Source organism: Sphaeramia orbicularis, chromosome 13 (assembly GCF_902148855.1).
Source record: "Sphaeramia orbicularis chromosome 13, fSphaOr1.1, whole genome shotgun sequence".
NCBI lineage: Eukaryota > Metazoa > Chordata > Actinopteri > Kurtiformes > Apogonidae > Sphaeramia > Sphaeramia orbicularis.
In genome coordinates, this window is record NC_043969.1 from 33,464,636 (window position 1) to 33,486,227 (window position 21,592).

General features: G+C 41.9%; 1 protein-coding gene across 2 annotated transcripts in view; it reads left to right on the forward strand.

Annotated features, from left to right (window-relative positions):
- The window catches only part of robo1 (roundabout, axon guidance receptor, homolog 1 (Drosophila)), a 201,816-nt gene that overhangs the window by 159,160 nt on the left and 21,064 nt on the right, over nucleotides 1-21,592 (forward strand). For both annotated transcript variants that reach the window (XM_030152720.1, XM_030152719.1), the window contains 14 exons: nucleotides 1,887-2,007; nucleotides 3,545-3,683; nucleotides 3,829-3,956; nucleotides 9,165-9,173; nucleotides 10,108-10,232; nucleotides 10,491-10,662; nucleotides 12,299-12,504; nucleotides 14,897-14,978; nucleotides 15,192-15,360; nucleotides 15,448-15,614; nucleotides 15,704-15,825; nucleotides 17,817-18,048; nucleotides 18,908-19,029; nucleotides 20,634-20,805. In XM_030152720.1, the coding sequence (XP_030008580.1) occupies nucleotides 1,887-2,007; nucleotides 3,545-3,683; nucleotides 3,829-3,956; nucleotides 9,165-9,173; nucleotides 10,108-10,232; nucleotides 10,491-10,662; nucleotides 12,299-12,504; nucleotides 14,897-14,978; nucleotides 15,192-15,360; nucleotides 15,448-15,614; nucleotides 15,704-15,825; nucleotides 17,817-18,048; nucleotides 18,908-19,029; nucleotides 20,634-20,805 (1,966 nt within the window). The remainder of the gene's footprint in view (nucleotides 1-1,886; nucleotides 2,008-3,544; nucleotides 3,684-3,828; nucleotides 3,957-9,164; nucleotides 9,174-10,107; nucleotides 10,233-10,490; nucleotides 10,663-12,298; nucleotides 12,505-14,896; nucleotides 14,979-15,191; nucleotides 15,361-15,447; nucleotides 15,615-15,703; nucleotides 15,826-17,816; nucleotides 18,049-18,907; nucleotides 19,030-20,633; nucleotides 20,806-21,592) is intronic.

Genomic DNA, 21,592 nt, shown 5'->3' on the forward strand with positions numbered 1-21,592 from the left:
ACAGCACGGAAGTCAACACACATGAAAAGTGTGAGTTTAATATTCTAGCCACAACTTTGCAAGAACAAAAGCATATTTTTTTCAATATTATGTGTCAGGTTCTCTGTGAAAGGCTCTCTAATGAGGGTATGGATTACATGCTTGCAGGTGGTGGTCTTGGTTTTGGTGGCTGATGTGTGCATTTAAAACCATAAGCCCCATCAAGGCAAAGAGATCATTGGTGCGCTTGGCTTTTGTCTGTGTCTGCACTGACTGGCATGGTTGTCAGTTGAGAGAAGGGCTAGGGGACCTGTGGTGGGGCCAGGACTGCTGTTCCTGACTGCCTGAGAACAAAACACCTCCTCTGGCCTGTAATCAAAGCCCTGGGAAATAACAGACAAGACATTCAACTGGAGAGATGTGCATTCACTGCGTGTGATGTTTTTCATGTGTGTTTGGATATATGTTCACTTGTCCTCACATGTAGCCAAACACACCACAGCAAGACAACTTTACTTTAAATAAGGTTGTCCAAATAAATGTGTTAATTTCTTTGGAGTAATTAGTGAAAAAATAATGCATAAGGCAGAAAAAGAACAGTGGTTATTCCTTGACCTCCTTTCTGCACTAGCTTTGGAAACATGAACGATGCACGTGACAAATTGTTCTTCGCTGAATGAATGGAAATATTACATCTAAAACCACCCGGATGGGTCTCCTTCTGTGCAATTTCTGCAGAAAGGAATATTGTACCATCAGATTACTTGAAGCCTGAAATATCCCCTCAACACAAAGCAGTGAGCTCAGAGGTCAGACATAGAACAGCTGATGTTAATGTTAGCGTGAGCAACCAGCCACACTTGAACAGGTGTTAACACGCAAAGTGAGTAACCAACTGAGGCTACGTTCAGACAGCAGGTCATAATGCATAATTTAGATTTTTTGGTGAAATCTGATTTTTTGTGTGCTCGTTCATATTAAACATTGAATGCGACTTCTATGAGTTTTGAGTATGAAGTGAATGTGACCCTGGAGTGACCCGCATGCACAAAAGAGGTCCTGACATAATGCATGACCATGCAGGCAAGCACTGTGTTTACGTTACGTTACGTTACGTTACGTTACGTTACGTTACGTAAGTATGTTTTTCCTGCTGCTCCTCCTCCTGGGACACTGAATTGTGATGTTTGTCGCATTTCAATGATGTAAAGGTCTGATAAATGCGACCTGGCTGCTCAAATGGAAGTCGGATTGCAAAATATCAGATACATACCGGATTTAGGACCACATATGAAAGAGGCCTGGGTCGGATTTCAAATTGTCTTTAACAGATTGGATACAGGTCACATATGCACAAAAAATCGGATTTGGGCCACCTTTGCCTACAGTCTGAACTTAAGTCACTAAACAGATTACAAATGGAAAACACTGATATCTGGTAAATACTAATATATGCAATTGTGCAGTTGATTTGGATTAATTAAACACAAAGTATGCAGTTCTTAAGTTCCCAGACAGCCATGCTTTAAACACCCCAATCGTAAAAAATGACATGAATGACTTTCACGCGGCTGCTAATGTGTTTGCAGTACTGCAGCGCTTCAGGTGTTCCCTAAGGGGCCTGCGGTTGTGTTGGATTAGGAAAGTGTCCTTTGGCTCGACTTACTATGAGGAAGTACAGCCTGAGTGATAGTGATTTATACACATACTGAGAACTGAATGGGAAAAACACAACACAGGTAGAAATATATAGTATAGGTCTATTCCTCTCTGAGCAAATCCCAATAAAAACACCTCCTCAGCTTTAAGCCATTTTCTGTTTTGTGACTGTGTTTCTCCTCAGGGTTTTGAAGCTCTTTGGTGAGTCTCCAGTTTTAGCCTCTCACCTCCTTTTCTATTCCCTTTAGATACGCGGAGGAAAGCTGATGATCACCAACGCCCGGAAGAGTGATGCTGGGAAATATGTTTGTGTCGGTACAAACATGGTTGGAGAACGGGAAAGTGAAATAGCTGAACTTACAGTACTTGGTAATTAACCTTTTTCAATCTATCATAATATGTAGACTTCACTCTCTATCTATCCCTCACCCACAAACATCTATGCACTGATCCATACAGTTTTTTGTTTTTTGTTTGTTTTTTTTTGGTGATTGCCTGCGGTAAGAAACAGAAACCAGATGTTAAGCTTTGATTGTCTGTCTCCCAGAAAACTAAATGGTGTCGATGACCTTTATCAGATAGAGTGTGAGATGACCTCCGATCTCACACTTAGCAATGAATCCCACGCTCACCCCAGGAGCCTCCCTCTTCTGCCTTGCTGCACCCTATTTCACCATGAATGACCTCTGACCCCTATACTCCCGTGTGTCCCAAGCAGAGTGCATGACTAGACTCCTGATGTTATCACCTGCATTTTCATTTCCTCTGAGTCCTGTTATCATTTTTATGAAAGAGCCTAAAATGTCTGCTGTTAAATTTGGTAATGATGATTAAAAAAAAACAAAAAACAAACAAGAAAAAAAAACAAACAGTTGCAAGGGTGCTGTGATAGCGAGGTGAGGCAGTGAGGGCAATGGCATTAACATTGATGGTACCATGTAGATAAATTGTACTTGTAATCTCATTCAATTATTATCATTTATTTATTTACTTATTTATTTTTATTACCCCCATTTTCCTCCTTTTTTCCTCTCTCTTCTTCCTTTCTCTTCTTCTCACTTAGTTTCAGTTACTTAATGATTATCTTTGGTCATACTCCTGACTTTTTGAGAAGCTCACATCCCAACATTCTCACCACATACACATCTTACACACTTCACCACACACAAAACATTTACACAACCAAGACAGGACATTGATTTATACTACCTGGTCAGTCATACGTTTTGTTTCTTTTGTACATTACATGCCATATATCCTAACCCCCAACCCCCTCTCTTTCCCCCATATTATGATGACTTAATGTAAATGTTGTATATTAGTGTACATAAATTTCCTTGTCACTTGGTGTCGCTTAAATAAAGGTTATGGTTAAAAAAAAAATTTAAAAAATTGACAATATATAATACTGTGCCATCAGACAGAAACTCTAATTCTAAACCACATATGTCAGTTTTTTTGGGATACATTCTGAGGCAATTATGCATAACTGTTTTGTCTTGTGCCTAATTTTTAATCCTCATAATCTGGGGGTTTAATGTCAGAAGAAACAGATGTCTATAATTACTGTTACTTGCATTACTATTTTTTTGTAGAAGCTCAATTAGATTATTTTACATCACTTTAATAGTTTTTATTCCGTGATATAAAATAAGTCAGGAAACCTCACAGGAGACAAAGTGATTTAAACTAAGCTTCTCTCCAAGATGGCTTTTTCCACTGGGTTATGTCCAGCTTTCTATTTAATTTCAATCTTTGCTGTAATGCCTAACTATGAAGAGCAAAACCAAGATTTATTGAACGCATAAGAGCCCGCAGATTCCACGACTTAACTTAATCAAAACATTATTGCAGTGCTACCGGTCCATACTCAGTGATGTTTCTGTGCTGTATTTTACCTGTGCAGAGCGTCCCAGCTTTGTACGCCGTCCAGGCAGCCAGGTGGTGTTAGTGGACCAAAGCGTAGAGTTCAGGTGCGAGGCCCGCGGTGATCCAGTTCCCACTGTGCGCTGGAGGAAAGATGACGGTGACCTGCCCAAAGGAAGGTAGGCTCATCAAGTGGCAGCTTTTCATTACACAACAGGTTTCATCCCTACACTTTGTAACTGCAGAGTAATACTTTGAGTGACTGTGGATACTGGCTTTGGGTACCTGACCAGCATTTGGTAAGTGAACTCCTGCTTTATCCAGGTATGAGATTCGCGAGGATCACACCCTTAAGATTCGCCGGCTGACCTCCGCTGATGTGGGCTCTTACACCTGCGTGGCAGAGAACATGGTGGGCAAAGCGGAGGCCTCGGCAACGCTCACCGTCCACGGTAAGACACAGCTCTTAAACATTGCTTAGTTCAGGCCAAATATTTCATTCACAGCCTTTTGAGCAGCTGTTCCAAAATCATTTCCAGGTTGATGCATGCAATTTAGTTCTGTCATATTGCAATGATACCCATCAGCTTTAGTACAACGTAGTCATCACTTTCTACTATTCTCTCTCAATTAGCTGATTGATTTCTAATAAAAAGAAACTCAAAAATCCATAATAGCTGTAGAGGTGTGCACATGAGGGCTCAACAGCAATCAATTTCTTTTACCCTTTACAAGTGGCATTTCTCCAGAGGCCAGTCTTCCTTCATGTTTTAAGACATACAGTGCTATTTGTGGACCTATGGAATATCTATGTCTCCTGTGGCCCTTTCCATTGGACATCTTATTAACTGAGTTAGAATATAAAGCAGCCGGTCACAGAGTGTGAACATTCAGAAAGAAACCATTCACAGGAACTGGGGGCTGGGATCACCCCCAAACCCTCCTGAGATTCAGTGGAACACAGGGGCCATTTAACGCCAAACTAATGGGAATGTTGGGAGCCGTGTGGGAGAAGACAGAAGAGAAGGGGGAGGAGGCTCTGAGGATGGGAGAATGGGATTGGATGAAAGGACGGTTAGTCTGTTGGTTTTGGTGGCAGCTCACCACCGAAGCAGAACGGGTTGAGAATTGGGGCTGGGGGTGATCATAGTGAAGAGGATAGAGGGGAAAAGAGGTTTCTGCGGTGAGGTCAGTCATATTAATGTCACTCCCGGCAGTCATTGCAGCACAGATATAAAGAGACAAGGCAAACCCATTCCTCTGCCAACCCCCACCCACAAACACAGATACTTCATCTTCACATGGCTACCCTTTGCAATTATTTCTTGATTTTCTCCACAAGACAGCAATCTCCAGAATGGTTTAAAGAGCAAGATTAGCCACACCTGCCAATAGACTATCAATATATCTACTTCTCTTATTGCCTTTTTTCCACTCATTCTCCCTCCCTGACGAGAGCTTTACTTAATGAAAGGGAACAGCATTGATGTGCTGGTTCAATAAGCTGTTCTCTGGCTTAGAATCATATTTGAAATGCTAAAACCTCCCTTGTCCTCAGTGGAAATGAAATGTCTTAACCTCAGGCCAATTCCCTGTTGCCTGCATACAGAGGCAAGGCACTGACCATCTTTTCTCACAATTTGCATCTTAACTGCCCATGTTATAAGAAGTCAAAGCATGAACACTGAAGTAAAAGGCCTTAAATTGATTACATTTCACCATAGCTGAAGCTACCCCAGATTAGAAGAACCAGTGCTGTGGCTTTCTTTCTCAATATACAATTTCGGGTACCAGGAGTAATGCTACAAACTGAAAACCATATCAGTCCTTGTCATACCCTCATGGTTGGATCAGATTCATGCCTGAACATCCAAACTTTTAAAGCTCCAAGAGCCATTTCCATGTACTCTTAAGATCCCTGAGCTTCTTCCAGGACCAGGACTGAAGGAGGCCAGGGAGGCTGTGGGCACTGACTAGTCCAGCTAATTAAAGACAAGCAGGCCACAGTCCCACGCCCGGAAATGACATGCTTCTAATTACAGCTGCGGGTGTAGGAAAGGAAAGAAAAGCTGGGTAATTGTAGTCCTAAACAGGCCATGGCAACCATGACAATGTATAGGTAGTGAGATGTTGCTTTAGGAGAGAGGACAACAGTAACGTGGGAGCAGGAGTTTAGTCTGTGGCTTTTGTGGACAATGCTGTCGCTGTATGTTGTGATTCAAAGAATGCCTGATTACTGTGGGACTGCTGCCAGGAGGAGCCATGTCACCAAAACGGATAATCAGGTTTTTCTGGGCTGAATGGAATGAATATAAATGTGCTTTTAACTCCAGTTTCTGCCACATCTCTCTTACGGACAATAAAACCTGAAAATATGAATGAATAAGTGGAGGATTTACTCATATTAAATGGCCAGAGGGTTTTATGTTGGCACAGTATATTAAACAAAAACTTTTCTTTATAGTATAAAATGATGCATTATGGGTTATTTGTTGCTGAGGCGGTGAGTGTGTGTTGAAATTGGTTAATGAGTCTTTCTAAGTTAGTCAGCATGGAAAGCGTCTACCCCAGTTTGACCTACAGGATTTTCTGAAGGTGGTTGTAATTTGCTTTGTTCTCACAGAGGAAATAAAGTTGTGGTGATTGAAAATTAGTTTAGAGCGTCTCCTAACAGCATTGCACAAGTAAATAATGGATAAAATGTGACAAGCAGCCAAAAATTACAGCTGTCATGGAGCTCAGGAAGAGAAAACGATTCTAAGGAGTTCCAAAAGTCTCAAAAGAAAAATGTTTGAATATGTGACTGATATATTACCGTAAAGTATTTAATGCTTTACTTCACTTATAGGAAACTCTTTCGGACCGATTAGTATTTGTTTCCTCAAAAAAGGTTTTGGGGTTTCTTCCAGTAAAGCAGTATTTATGGCATGGTCATTTAAAAAAAACAAAAGCAAAACAAAAAAAGTCCTGTTCCAGTGCTGGACACTGCTTATGGGCGGGCTGGGGGTGGGGGTGTTTGACATGTTTCATGTTTAGATTATCACTGAACTAAGTAGACATTATGGAGGCCAAGCCCTGACCATTTGTCTTTTAGCTCTGCTCTTTTTATTAACTTAATCTGTAAATTATTTACACACGTGTTTGTCAGTTCACAACACCCCATTTGGACTTAAATACAATACATATGGATAATAATTATGTCAAATAAAATATTTCATCCAGTGATGGATGAAGTGCATAATTAGACAAGACACTAGCCCTATTTATGGCTTAGTCGTAAAATCATTAAAACCATCAATCATGAGCATGTAGCAGTAAAACTGGATGTTGAGTGATTATGTAGGCTGTGTGCTTGTGTTTTTAAAGTTCTGAAAATCAAACAACCTTCTCTGGTCACGTTTGCATAATGCTTTATAAATCAATCCACTTGAATAGCAGGAATATAAATATACTGTTTTAAAATGAACTGGGCAGAATTAAGAAAATCAAGCTGTAATTTTTTTCACAGCTGGTTATGTTTGCAGTTAGCAGTAATTTATGTGTAGAAAGATATGTTGAATAAATGATGCTCCCCAATGCAGCGTTGCTAATAACCCATGTAAAGTGAAGGAGGGAGACTTGGAACTGGTGCCAAAACAGAGTGAAGAGCAGGGACTGTTGTAAACAGTCTCTAAAGTTAAAGATAAATATCAAAACCTTGTTTGATGCCACATATAGATGATGGTTTGTGTTGCTCTGTTTTTCTATGTATTTGATTTACACCTTTACTATTGCGTATCAGATAGATCTTAAGTTGTTTTCAGACTGGCCAGCCCTGTGTCGGAGCCAGTTCCTACAACTATTACACTGAGAACTGAAGTGCTTGCCTTTGAACGGCTCGCATTCATACCATTATGCAAGCTCATGACACGTCATCAACAGAGGGTGTTGCTTTGCCATCAAAACATTTTAAAAAAGGAGATGTCGTATTGCTCCTGTTTTGTCCATCGACACTGTAGATGTAATAAGACTGATGCATGATGGGATAGGTTGTAGGAGAAACACTGCATGTCTGCAAGTGAATGTACAAGCGGCTATAAAGATGACAACTCTCAAAAGATGTTTTTTATTTAATGCAACACAGAACATTTCACCTCGGTTTCTTGGCCATTTTCCACACTCATGTTTTCTTGGTTTATTTATTTTTCTGCTTATGACTCCATCCACTCGTGTCGTCACTGTTTGCTTAGACAAACCAAATTTAATTTGGTGCCCATTGGAACCAAATTTTCGGTTCCTGAACGCTCTGATTTTCGGTGTGAACATGTCGGCCGGTTTGAAATTAGGTGCAGGAACCGGCACCGGCACGGTTCTCTGTCGGTCTGAAAACGGCTTTAGTGTTAACATTGGTCTGCGTTTGTGAGAACCACAGTTCAGCAGATTTACAGTACACGTCTCAGGGTGGGTTTACAGACCTCCCAACAGGAGCAATTATGAATCACTTCACAGCCTACACATGCTGTCCTGTTCTTCTACTGGGTGTCAGACCCGCTGAACAGCAGCTCCACTTAAATCCTCCAGTGTCTCTGCTGTAGCCGGCACAAATCCTGCCTCCTAGTGGGCTGGAGGCCACAACGCTCGGGTCTTTTCCCTTCACTTCTCTGATCAGCTTATTGATAGGCGCTCCCCTCGGCACTGTAAGCCCACAGAAAGCCCACAACAAAGTAGGCCGGTCAGATTTAAAGCTCACCTCTCCCTCCAGGTCCACAACTGTGATCACAGCAGCATGGGAGAGGTAGGGTTACCTAATTAAAGGCTTAGACACACATGAATGGAGGTGTGTAGGTGTTGTAGGAGGTATGTGTGTTTGCGGATGTGTATCTTTTCATTATTGTGTGTATCTAGAGCCTCTCACACATGATAGCAGCTAGCGTCTTCTTCTGGGAGCGTCTGATGTAAGTCTTATCTGCATTTTAAAGGGCAGCAATAGATATGGGGGGGAGGAGGGGTCAGTCATTACTCTGACTGACAGCGTTTATGTTTCCGTGGGAGCCGTTGAAGCAGACAGATTAGATAAGGTGAGTGATTGGCTCGGGGAGATTTATGGCCAAGCGTGACAGTTAACATTCACCTTGTGTTTTTATGGACGAGCTTTGCGTTTGGGGGCTAGCTGCTCATCGAGGTGCCTTAAAACCCATTAGGGGCAAAAAAACATGTTACCATCAACCCACACCTGGAATGAAATGGGAAAAAAATAAATAAATAAACAAAGCATGATGTTGCTAAGTGGAAAACATCCGTCCTGTGTGTTTCATGATGCTATCTGTGTGCATTCTTTGTCACTATGTTTTATTTAATCCAGTCCACCAACATTTTTCCTGTCCCTGAGCATGTTCCCAGGCCAAGCTGGATTCAGATGTTCTTCAGTATTTATACAGTTTTTTTATGCATTTCTGATTAGTTATGGTTCTTTAGTGTGTGTATCATGTGGTCCTTAGGGTTTGAGTTGAGCTTGAAATATAACATGTCACATACATTCATTGAATATTGATCAAATGCTTGTTTCAGCCCATGAACATCACATTGTTTTTGTTCCTTATCTCTCATTTTGTATGTCATGCTGTTTATTATTTATTTATTCATCTTTGGGTTTGTGTTGTTGTGTTTTTGTTTCCTTTTAGTCGTGTCTGGTAAGTTGAAATGTCACCCGTCACCTATTCACCGCCCTGACAGAGACAGGAAGCTGTCACAACCCCCTTCCATCCTCCTCCCATCACTTCTCCCTCCAATCAGCTCTCATGTTTCTGTTGTCACGGGCAACAGTGACAAAAGGGGACATTAATGGGTAAAAATATGCTCAGCTTGGGCCTCTAAGGTAAAACTACATCATTTCATTCTATTCTTTTCCCTTTTTTATGCATTACCAAACACACCACTTAACAAATTATTTCTGTATTTCATATGACAGTTTTCTGATTGCTTTCCCTCTTGAAATACATAGCCCTGTACAAAAGGGTTAAATATTAAAACGTGAGCAGATGTATGATATTTATGCTTTTGAATTGGAGATATAAACTGACATCTACATGCAGGGTGTGTCTCCTGTCATAGATGTCCATTTTCAAAGGGCAAGGACTAGTGTCAATGCAAACCTGAGTAGGTGACATTGGGCTGTGACACTACACTTAGTCTGAGATGGAATTTGTCATTAAGATGCATGGATACTGCATCGTGTTTGAGGACTGCACTTTTGGAGGGTGTCAGCATGGACAGATGGCTCAAATTTATTCCCCATTTCCATGTAAATTTTAGTGGTTCATGCCCTTGCCCATGCAAATGAGGGTGCATGGGAGCATGCCTTGTTTTTTCTATTCATTACATCTATAATATGCCTGCATTTTGATTTGGTCAGTACTTTTTAATCTGCTGTGCACACACCATGAAACTTTCTGAAAGAGAACCAAAATCCTTAAAAACGTGAATACAGGCACCAACGGCCGACACATTTCTTTTGTCTTTGATTCAAACAACCCACACTCTTTATAACTGTAACGGATGATAACTACAATATTATACAATGGTTTGTTTGTCTATTCAATGGCTAACCTCATGGCTGTCCTCCAGTGCCCCCAGCATTTGTGGTGAGACCGAGAAACCAGGTGGTTGGAGTTGGCAGAACCGTCACCTTCCAGTGCGAGGCCACTGGAAACCCACAGCCAGCCATTTTCTGGCAACGGGAAGGAAGTCAGGTAAACAAAACAGAAACCTGATTATGGGCACAAAAAAGCTTTATCCACTCAGAAAATAGTGATCAGTGAAAAACACCTGTCGTGATTTTAAAAGCACAAACTATTCTAAAGTATTTTGTGGATGTGTTTCATGTTGTAGCTTCTATTCAAAGTTAGCATGATGTAAAGGTTTTGCAGCCCTGGTGATGACTTTCTTCTTATTTCTGCTTCTTCCAGCCCTTAAAAGTCTGACTGAATGTCCTTTTTCATCCCTGACAGAACCTGCTGTTCTCCTACCAACCTCCTCAACCTTCCAGCCGATTCTCTGTATCTCAGACGGGGGATTTGACCATCACTGATGCTGAACGCTCAGACATGGGGTACTACAGCTGCCAGGCTCTTAACATTGCCGGTAGTGTCATCACCAAGGCTCTGCTCGAGGTCACTGACGGTGAGCAAGCTTCCTTTTAAACAAAGTCTGTCTGCTGTGTAGCCCCTGAGGGTATTCAAGGAACAAAGAGAGAAAACTTTAGTGGATACATTTTGGTATTTCAGCTAATCTTTGGCTCATGAGGATAATACTGTTCATCTGAAATGCTGCGGCCGTGCTACAGAGCATATTAATATCCGAATTGAGGTTTGTGAGGTTTGGTCTGGCCTGTTTAATGTGTTCCTGTCAGAGGTAGAGACTTTCTGGTGCCTGTACACCCAGACCGTGGCTCAGGATTTGGCTTCACTGGTTTCACACTGGCTAATGTCTCTTTGGGTATTCCATGGCTGGCTTGTTGCTGTCTACCGTTGGAAGACTGTGGCTGTGTGGTGAGGGCTGGATTGGGTCCTCTAATTACTCTGCGAGCCAATCCCTGTCAGCCTGCTGGGCCAACCTTGGCTTCATTCCCAGCATTCCCACAGAGCGCTGGGCAGCTATTATTTTGTCTATGACACACCTAGATTCATCCCTTCATTTACCAATGTCCCTCTTCATTTTAGGCCTACAATGGTATGCTCCATCTCTCTCCCTCTCCACTTCTCATTCTCATTCTACCGTGCTCTCTGGATAATAATAACAGTTATTAAAGTGAGCAGGCCGCTCTGAGGCCACTACTTCTCCGCAGGCAGATCTGGTAATTACAGGTCATGCTGACAATGTTTTAGTAATTGCACCATCTCCAGCACAAAAGCAAAGACAAAGCAGCCCAGAGATTACACCACAGCGAGGTTCTGGGATCTGTACATACATACATAAATCATAATGTGTTGCGTTTACACTGTGTTAGGTATTAATTTGATTACCCCTAACTGAATGCTTGTAAATCAGTGGGGCTGACAGCAATGGTTATCAATAGTGCCATCAATAATAATAATAATCAAAGGGAGGCAGACAACCTGTAGCCAGAACATGATGAACAGCACATAGAAGAGACAAAATACAAATTAGAAAAAAATCTAGTACAGAGCATTAAAGTCTCTCTCTGCCTCCATTCCCTTTTTTCTCCCTTTCTTTCATATACATGTGTTTGATTCTCTCTGTTCTGTGTTTGTGGCTACACATTCTTCACAGACTGAGGGGAGTTAAAACATCCTCGTGCTAATGACATTGTCTGTTCTAGCTAGATGTTTTTTAAGTATTACTCCCTTGTTTTGTGTTTTTTTTCGGCCGGGGGATGGGCCAGGAGATTGTTGGCCGTGAGCATATGTGCAGTGCCAGGCGTCTGGCAGAGCTGTGGCGAGAACACTGAAGTATCTGAGGCTGTTTCATTTTAATTACGCTGCTTTTATTTGGTTAAGTTCAACTCCTGCTGCTGAATGATTAGAAAATTACTTCCGTTTCTTAAAACTGGATTTAATTCCTCTCCCACTGTCCTTGTAGTTTTCACATGCCTACATCACTACATGCTGTTTGTCAGATTCTCACCGTTCTCCGCCTTTCTTGTGCTTCTTCACACAAGTTGGACGTAATTGCCTGGATCCACTGTTCCTCGTCTCCCCTCGCTACAGCCCATGAACACCTTCACAGTTTTTTCTTCCTCTCTCTCCATTTTTTCTCTCTGCACGTAATTGCTCATTCACTTTCCTCCTGTCCACAGTTGTGTCAGACCGCCCGCCACCAGTTATCCGTCAGGGCCCGACCAACCAGACGGTGGCTGTAGATGGCACTGTCGTCCTCAACTGTGTGGCAACAGGTAATCCCACTCCCACCATCTTGTGGAGGAAAGATGGAGTGTTGGTGTCCACTCATGACTCCAGAGTTAAGCAGCTGGACACAGGCGCACTGCAAATACGCTATGCGAAGGTAAGGAACTGTGCCAGCATGAAACCTTTTTAACATCTGTTATGTGTGTGCAGCAGCACTGTGGCCTTTGGAGTTAATTTGTATTTGGAATATAAATGTATTTACTCAGTAGGTATTTCTGTATTTATGTAAACATATAATTGGATTGTAATCAAGATTTTCCATTAGGCTGCTTTAAATGTTCAAACCCATTGAAATATACTTCAAAGTTTTCCATATCACATGCTGAATATGGTGGGCAAACCCCTGCTGGTGGGTAAATAAAGCATGTGTTCCCTGCCAGCAGCCAGCCTTCAATGGGTTGTCAGTTAGTTGTCGCGGGTTTGAAATAGAGTCTGTGAAGTCGAACAGTCTGTAGTTCCTGTCAGTCAGTGAGCACTGCGGGTTTTGTGAGTAATTTGGTGTTCGAGCTTATGTGTGTGCGTTTCAGATGGCAGCCTGTAATACCAAACGCACTCTTAGGGGGAGACAAGTAGGGGGGTGCTGACGTTTTCCTCCAGATGGAGGCGTCACGGGGTCAGAGTTCGTGTCAGTCTGCGGCGTTTTGATGAATGCTGGCATGTCTTGCGGTGACGAGATTGCAGTATGATTGGGCCGCTGGTGCGAGGCAAGCAGGAGGGGATGCGTCTGAACCCCTCTCCTGCTGAACGCCCAAACTCCGCAGGCACGTTACATTAATGAACATGTCAGTTTACCTTGACAACGATTTAATGAACATGTTTTTGATGCGTGAGTTAATTTATTTTATTGTGGGTGCATAAATGTTGTTACTGAATTTCAGTACATTTTGTTATGTACTAGACAAAATAATGATAAATCCACCTTGAGGGTAATAGGCAGGACGCGTCTTCTCACTCAGCAATTTAAACGATTTATCTCCCACTGTTTCTTTAGCTTTTTTTTTTTTTTTTTTTTTTTATAAGTTTGCTTAGTATACAATATATCAGTGACAAGCCACAACAGAATGATTTGTCTTAACCACAGACTTCAAATGCTGTTCAGTAGCGGATCCAGAAAAAACTGAAGGGGGGGTGTTATATATATATACACATACATATGTGATATCCTCCTCTGAATTGTCATATTCCTGCTCAGGAGGACTGCTTGCTTTGTTTACAGAACATACTGTGCATTACAGTCATATTTCACAGCACAAGATACACTTTGAGCTTAATTAACCCTGTAGCTTAGATGTAAATGTCCCATCCCAAAAAGTACCAAGACAATCAGATCCTAAATAGGTCAATTCTTGGGCCAATAGAGGCTTAGCTCAATAGGTAAAGCTTCAGACTGCAACATGGAAGTCCAGGGTTCAATTCCCAGTTAAAGCATCAATATCTTCTGCAGATTCTTAAACGGGGGGCATTAGGCAAATTCGTCATTGCTGTTACATATGAACAGTCATTCTTTTCTCAGCCAAAAGGGTCATACTTTCTGTTTTTAGCTTTACCTCTTAGCTTTGTAGCTTACAAAAATCTTGTAGTTGTATCAGATGTTTTCATAAAAAAACTTGGAAGGAAATTTAGGCCAAAATATTTGTTTCTTGTCTATATGTTGAGGCTAGTCAAAGCATTCTTTGAGAGGGTTTCTTTGAAAGAAAGGGCTTCATGAATTATTCCAGCTTGAATACAAATGTGTGCAAGTGTTATGATGCACATGCAGTTTACAGTTCGGTATGGGGGGGGGGGGGGGTTAATAAATTAATAAATTAATTAATGAATGATGGGGAGGGGGGTTATATTTAGTTATATTTGGTGATTGACTTGGTGAGTAGCTTTTAGTTTGCATGGTAAGCTTTATTCAGTAGGTTTCTATGAGATATGACAAGAAGTTATATACAACAAAACATTAGAATAGACAGTTTAGCCACAATAACTGCAATTACAGCTTTAGAGTTGTCTGTGTTATTTATCCATTTGTACAGTTTTGAACTGTGGAGTCACATTCCAGTAAATCTCCCTTTTTCTGACAAAGTTCTATCTGAAAGTATACATGGACTTGAACCCATCTCCCCCACTGATTGTCACTGGATCTGTTTCACTGAGCAGCCACTTCCATTTTTGGTACTCAGGGGGATGGTACAGAGGGAAAAAGGTCTCCAATTAGTCTCTGATCCTGTGAAAATCTTTTCCATTTGACTAGGAATTGTGTGCCACTTGGCCTTTCCAGCTGCTTTCCCCTAGTTTCTGCAATGAAAGGGATGATATTGAGATTATCAGGCAATGACAGCTGCCTGCTACAGACTCCAGCAGAATGTCAATAAGCAGAGCAGAGTGATGGTGGGGGGAGATAAGGAGAAGGAGGGAGAAAGAGGAACAGACACCACTACCACGCCAGGAAACCATGACACGTATTAAAATAATTTCCATTTAATTTCACTGTCTTCCTCCAGCTCGGGGACACTGGCACCTACACCTGCATCGCCTCTACACCCAGTGGAGAGGCCTCATGGAAAGCCTACCTTGAGGTTCAAGGTAAACCTGGGTTTAATTATGGGAATTCTCTCCAAAGTGTATTTATTTACTAGTTTCAACCAGGTATCCAGGTATTCAAAAGAATGACTCAAAATGTATTATTTTGAGTTGTTGAGTTGTTATATGCATGTCTTTATGTATTACATAATAGTGGTGTAACAATTTATTTTACCACTCAAAGTCTTTCTTTCCCCTCCTCTGGTCTACATTTAGAGTTTGGAGTTCCTGTTCAGCCCAACAGACCTACTGACCCAAACTTGATCCCCAGTGCCCCGTCCAAACCTGAGGTCACTGATGTTACACGCACCTCTGTCACCCTTTCCTGGAAGCCTAACCTTAATGCTGGAGCCACTCCCACCTCCTATATAATAGAGGCCTTCAGGTATAATTAATCAACTTAATGCTAAAAAATAAAATAAAAATATTGTCTGGCCTTAATAAAACCAAACTTTCTGTTGTGTGTCCACAGTCATGCATCAGGGAGCAGCTGGCAGACCCTGGCAGAGCATGTGAAAACTGAGTCATTTGTACTGAAGGGCTTGAAGCCCAGTGCAGTCTACCTCTTCTTAGTGCGGGCAGCCAATGCCTATGGGCTGAGTGATCCCAGTCTCATCACTGACGCTGTGAAAACACAAGGTGAGAGCTGACGTTCTACTAGTGAGAACTTTATACACATCTGCGTGGTTTGTTTTCACGTAGTCTCATGTCAGTGCATCTGCCTACAGATATTCCTCCCACCAGTCAGGGTGTGGACCACCGGCAGATTCAAAAGGAGCTAGGAGAGGTGGTCATCCACCTACATAACCCCACCATCCTGTCATCCTCCTCTGTCCGGGTGCAGTGGACGGTGAGTGTAAAACAACTTTTTTGTGGGTATCCCTGTAAAAATTACTAAAAACCATGACTAGATTCACAATACACTTTATCTATAAATTGAGAAAAGCAAATTTAATTGGAACTAAATATTCTTGACCATTTTGCTGCAGTTTCTATACGGATGAAAACATATATTTATTAAATATTCAAGTGAGGAGTAAGTGCAGCATTATCAAGGAAGTTATCAGAGCCATTCATTTATTCCATTAAAAATATGCTTCCTTTTTGAAGATTTTTGAAATACTTTAAATACAAATATATATGGAAACAAAACACAATCACCTGCTACTGATCTGGGAATGGATAGTATACAGAACATCTCATTTTTGGTGAAAGTTTGTAGCACAGCTTTAGCGGGTACTGACGCCATATGCATCATTGGTGTGGCTGGTCAACCTTAGTGTAGTGATCTGCTTATGGTCAATTTGTCGGGCCCATCAGCAGAACAAATGTACTAACGGCCTTGCACCCTATAGAGGAAGGACACTGCAGAGAACACAGTCCAAGTGTTTGTAGTGTCCATCTGGCGTGGGGCTGAACTAGTCAGCTGGCCAGAGACCAAGTATCAGCAGCTTCGGCCACAGTAGACCACTCCACCGCCCAAAAGCTAAACTGCAGAGCCTAGCCTTGTTCAAAAAGGCCATGTAGTACTGTATAGCAGTGTGTGGCGTGCCAGGCTGTGCCCTCTCAGATTGAAAACACTTGACGGCTGTTAAAATAATACAAGTGAGAAGGAAGAGGCGGCCAACTCAAGCTCTTAAGTGGAAATGGCTTACAGATGTTAGAGCGGATAGGTGGGAGAGGAAGAGGGGTAGAACTGGGAGCTTATGGAGGTGTTTCTTAGCTGGTAGAAAAATTAAGTATATATTTCAGTTGCAGATTAGCTCGATAATTTTTTTGTCAGGATATTGACAGTAAAACATTGTTATATAATAATATCACGTTACATGATTAATACGTGTTGAATTGCCATTGTAAGTCAGACACAACCTGCTTCGCCTTTTGACATCAGGCCACCCCTACATTCCCAGGTATTATGAAGTGCCATAGTGAGTGATGAATGGGACTGAGGAAACGTGAAAAGGATACTGACATGTCAAGACTAATTTAAAACATTACTGCCCAGTTACCCTGTCTGCTTGGAATGTCCCAGAAAAACACATGACATGAGGGAGACTGATACTTCACTTAAGCGCCACAGTTTTCTTGTTTCATGGGGTTAAATCTATTCCCAATGTGGAGTTTCTTGGCTTTACGTTTTCCTTTGTGTTGTGGTAAATGGTTGCACAGTTTTCAGCCTAATGAAGACCACCTGAGCCGGCAACATATTTTACGGGGGAGGGATACAGAAATCACTAAAATCTTTACAAGCCAATGCTGCTGCCTTCCACGGGGACTACTATGAATATTAGCATACCATCCAGGATCACAAAGCAGTATTAATTATCCTTATATTAAACCAACAGACAAATCCCTTCCAGATACATTTGTACTCTTTATTTAGCTACAACAGAAGCCATTTAACATGTATTCTAGAGTGCTGCTACCCCATACCATTGCTCTCTTTCCCCTCTTCCTTGACTTCCACAGTCAGTACACTAGAGAGGAGGACAGGATGAGACAGGCTGTTCTGGGAGCCTGGGCCCTATTTAACCAGCTCCAGACTTAGAGGAACCTCTGGCCAATGACCTCATACTGTGGTTTGCACAAATCGCTGCTGCTCCAAATGGCGCATAGACAGACAGTCAAAAAGAAAGATGTAGATGTGGATGGATAAACCGTGGAGTGATGTGATGAGTTAGCACCCCATTCCATCCAGCGCCTTACGTATCAGTTGCACAGATCCATAGCTGTCCAGTGATGCTACAGTCAAATACACTGCTGTATCATTTTCCACCGCGAGGCACCTAATCGAGTCAAGCTGACACTGTCTTTTATCTGCGTTTCCACACCGTTCACTAGGTGGAGCAGCAGTCACAGTACATTCAAGGCTACAAGGTGATGTACAGGCCTTCACCTGAGGGGCTACAGAGGAGTGATTGGGCTGTGTTTGAGGTTCGCACCCCCGGAGAGGACAGCGCCGTTGTACCACAGCTTCGGAAGGGAGTCACTTATGAATTCAAAGTCCGCCCCTTCTTCAATGAATTCCAAGGAACAGACAGTGATGTCAAAATTGGCAAGACACTGGAGGAAGGTGGGGGATGTGAATGTGTGTGACTGCTCGGTGTGCTTTAGTGCTAGCATGTGTGCATGCATGTTTTCATGTTTACACAGTTTTATATGCACAGCTTGCATGTGTGCGAACATACAACAGCTGTTCAAAGCAGGCACTGAGGGTAGGATTATGTTATGGTAAAATGTGGTGTATTCAAGCATGGTAGACTACATGTTCAGCTCTTAAACACCCTATGGAAACCCATGCACACACTACGGGATGTTCATAGGGTGTGGTTGTGGCAGCCTCACTGCTTGAAACCAAATTTTACTAAACATTTAAAGGAGAAATGTAGAGAGAGAGAGAGAGAGAGAGTGAGAACATGAGTGTGTGTTTCATGTTTGAAAATGTTTTGATCCTTTTTTCTGCTAAATTTTTCTTTGTTCCCAGTTTTTCAATAGTTATTTTAGGAGCTCCAAGCATGTTTGTTTTCCAGTAAGGGGAAAAATGCCTGTTTGTTTAACACACTGTTATATGTTTTATATTAATTGATAATTATTCCGGTCTAATTACTGTGGCCATGGTTTGGCATCCACACTCCAAACTACCATAAACCTTACAAATATAAGTTCAAGTCTATTTTGAGTAAACAGTTATTTGCTTTTATTTGTGCACAAAGCACTTGTATCAAACAAGCTCAGTTTTCAGATGAAAGCATCATAATTGGATTATTAGTTCTTTGTTCTCACCTCAGCCTCAGTCTCACACAGAGATAAAGGGCACATTTTGACAGATAATGAGGATAAGGGGAGACCGACAGAGACTGCATGTAGTTACAAAAAAAAATTCAGATTCATGTATGAAGGTGTGTTTTTTATCTTTTGTCTACCTCCCTCAGCTCCCAGTGCCCCACCTCGTGAGGTTACAGTGACAGGGAGTGGGGACAATGGGACCGGCATCGTGGTCTCCTGGCAACCCCCTCCAGAGGAAGAGCAGAATGGGGTGGTCCAGGAGTACAAGGTAACTGACAAAAAGGGGAAAAATGCCAGTGCTTACTGTACATTATCTCGGAGCAACTGGGATTCTTACTGTAGAGACACAAAAGAGACACAGACAGGCATGTAGACAGAGCAGACAACAGAGAGCGAGACACTGCACAGACATGGCAAGGTAATGAATTCCTGGTCCAAACACACCTTTGTGTTCAGTGCTCTTCCTCTGCACTGAAAGAAGGTGAAAGGCTGTCAGACGCTGAGACGCTCATGGGAACTGTTGTGAAACAGTGCCATCTGGTGGGTTTGGTAACTTCTCACATTTGTGGTGATTTATACTGAGGGTAAAAATCTCCGAGAGACAATGAGTTAGGCATTTATAGGTATATGTTACTATCTTATAATTTATACATTAACTCCTAATTGCCAAAATGCATTAACATAATAAAAATAATAAAATATAAATGTTTTTTTCTTGTAGGTAAAATTCAGAAGATATACTGCATTTGAACCATTTTCAGATAAAATGTAAAAGTAGCTACAGAACAAAATGGTCCTGTTCTGTAGATATTTTATGACTGCGGTACTGTTATGTAGAGGTAGCATGTGCAGTAGGAGTATGACGCATGGAAACATACTGCAATGACCAAGGACATAATACTGAAGAGACAGACTTCTTTAATTACACTAGTCATTTCAAGGCTAACGCATCGTTCAGCACCTTTTACAATACACTGTCCATCCTCTATGTTCAGTAATGTTTGCTCTCTATGTAATAACCTTATATTGGACAGTTGTGTCCTCTCATACATTATGATGTGGAAGTTTTCAATATTAATTGGAAAGCTGTTTTGTGTCACAGGGAATATAGGTTAGTGGTGAAAAGGGAGATTAGACAGAGCTAGTGGAAAAGTTAAGCCACTGTTAATTTTCCAGGTAAATTTTGTCTAGTGATAGGCTTTAGAGTAATTTCATGCTTTTTAAGTCCAGCTCGAGAGTGTTCCCTGCTCATTACTGAGCCCGATCCCTGGTGGCATTTCCACTCACCGCAATTTTGAAGATACACAGAAAATTCCAGAGCTATGTGCTTCTGTGACAGACACACATGCACACGAGTATAGCACACACCCAGGAGTGGGTATATTAACCTAGTGGACTGGTGGGGGGTAAAGAAAGCAGACTGTCAGGCTGTTCAGGATGTAGAGGTCACCGGGCCTCGTGTGGAGGTGAATGTATAGTTTTCTTTGTGACCCTTGTCACAAGTCAGCCAGGGAGAGCACTCTGCTTCCTGGAAGTGACAGCACTTAGCTTCTGCTGAAATTGGGTTATGTGGGTGATTACTGATCCCCATTTGTTTTCATGGGCTTAAGGCAACTCTGAGACATGTTATGGCTACCTCAGCTAATACTGACTCTGTTTTGAGCACAGCTTGTTAAACATAAAGCCATGCTGTAAAATGTTTTCCTACCACAGACATGTAACACAATACCCATGGTGTGCTCCGACGTTGTAATGGCAGCACCAACCAATTACGAGGAGGAAGATTGGTGGCAGCTACCAAACTGAACGTTGTCACATAGCTTTCATAACACAACCTCAATCTATACTTTGTCTCTGTCTCTGTTATGGCAGATTTGGTGCTTGGGGAACGAGAGTAGGTACCACATCAACCGTACAGTTGACGGCTCAACCTTTTCCGTGCTGATACCCAGTCTGGCCCCAGGGATCCGCTACAGCGTGGAGGTAGCCGCCAGCACTGGGGCGGGCCCCGGGGTCAAGAGCGATGTCACCTACTTCCAGCTTGGTGGGTACAAACAACCTGGAGGTTTCTTCTTATATGAATAACAGAAGGTCATTGTTGTATTTTATTTGTGCTCCACTAGATCCAGTTGCAGTTTGTTGTTTTGTTTTTTTTTTTGTTTGTCCTCAGGCAATGATTGCACAAAAATATAAAGCCCAATGATCTGACAAATAATTATGGCATTAATCCAGTCTTCTCAAATTAAAAGCTTTTCATTCACGACTTTCTGCCAAGTAAACACGCAATTATGTAACTACTTTCTTTATTGTAGCGGACATATTCAAGTCTCTGCCTGCTTTCCTTTCCAACAATAACTATCCTTAAAAACTGTAATTAAATGATTACAGCTGAGCAAACATTGTCAAACTTGCCACTGAAGAGTATGATGAGTTTGAATGGGAGAGAACTTTCGGAGTGCTAATCTGTTTGTTAGGTTAATCTGTTCAGGTGTGGGGCTTTCACCGAGTGCTGGCACCGTCATCACCAGCAGCACATGAAATTCTTGTGTGGTATAGCTGTAGAAGTGGCTGCCCCACCCTATTCCCTACTCCAGTCAAGGATGCAATGTTTTCTTCCTCTGCTCCACTTATAACAACAAAAGCAATATTGAATCCTGCATTCCACACACAGACATGACATGTTATTAATCCAAGAAAACACATTGTAGCCCGCATTAGCACTACTTGTTGTAATTTATTTCTTGTTTTTTGTCCTCTTCGTCTAGACAGATATTTTTGGAGAGTTTGCCAGTTTTATTCCCCAAACCTCAGGGCCAAACCTGCTCGGGAGA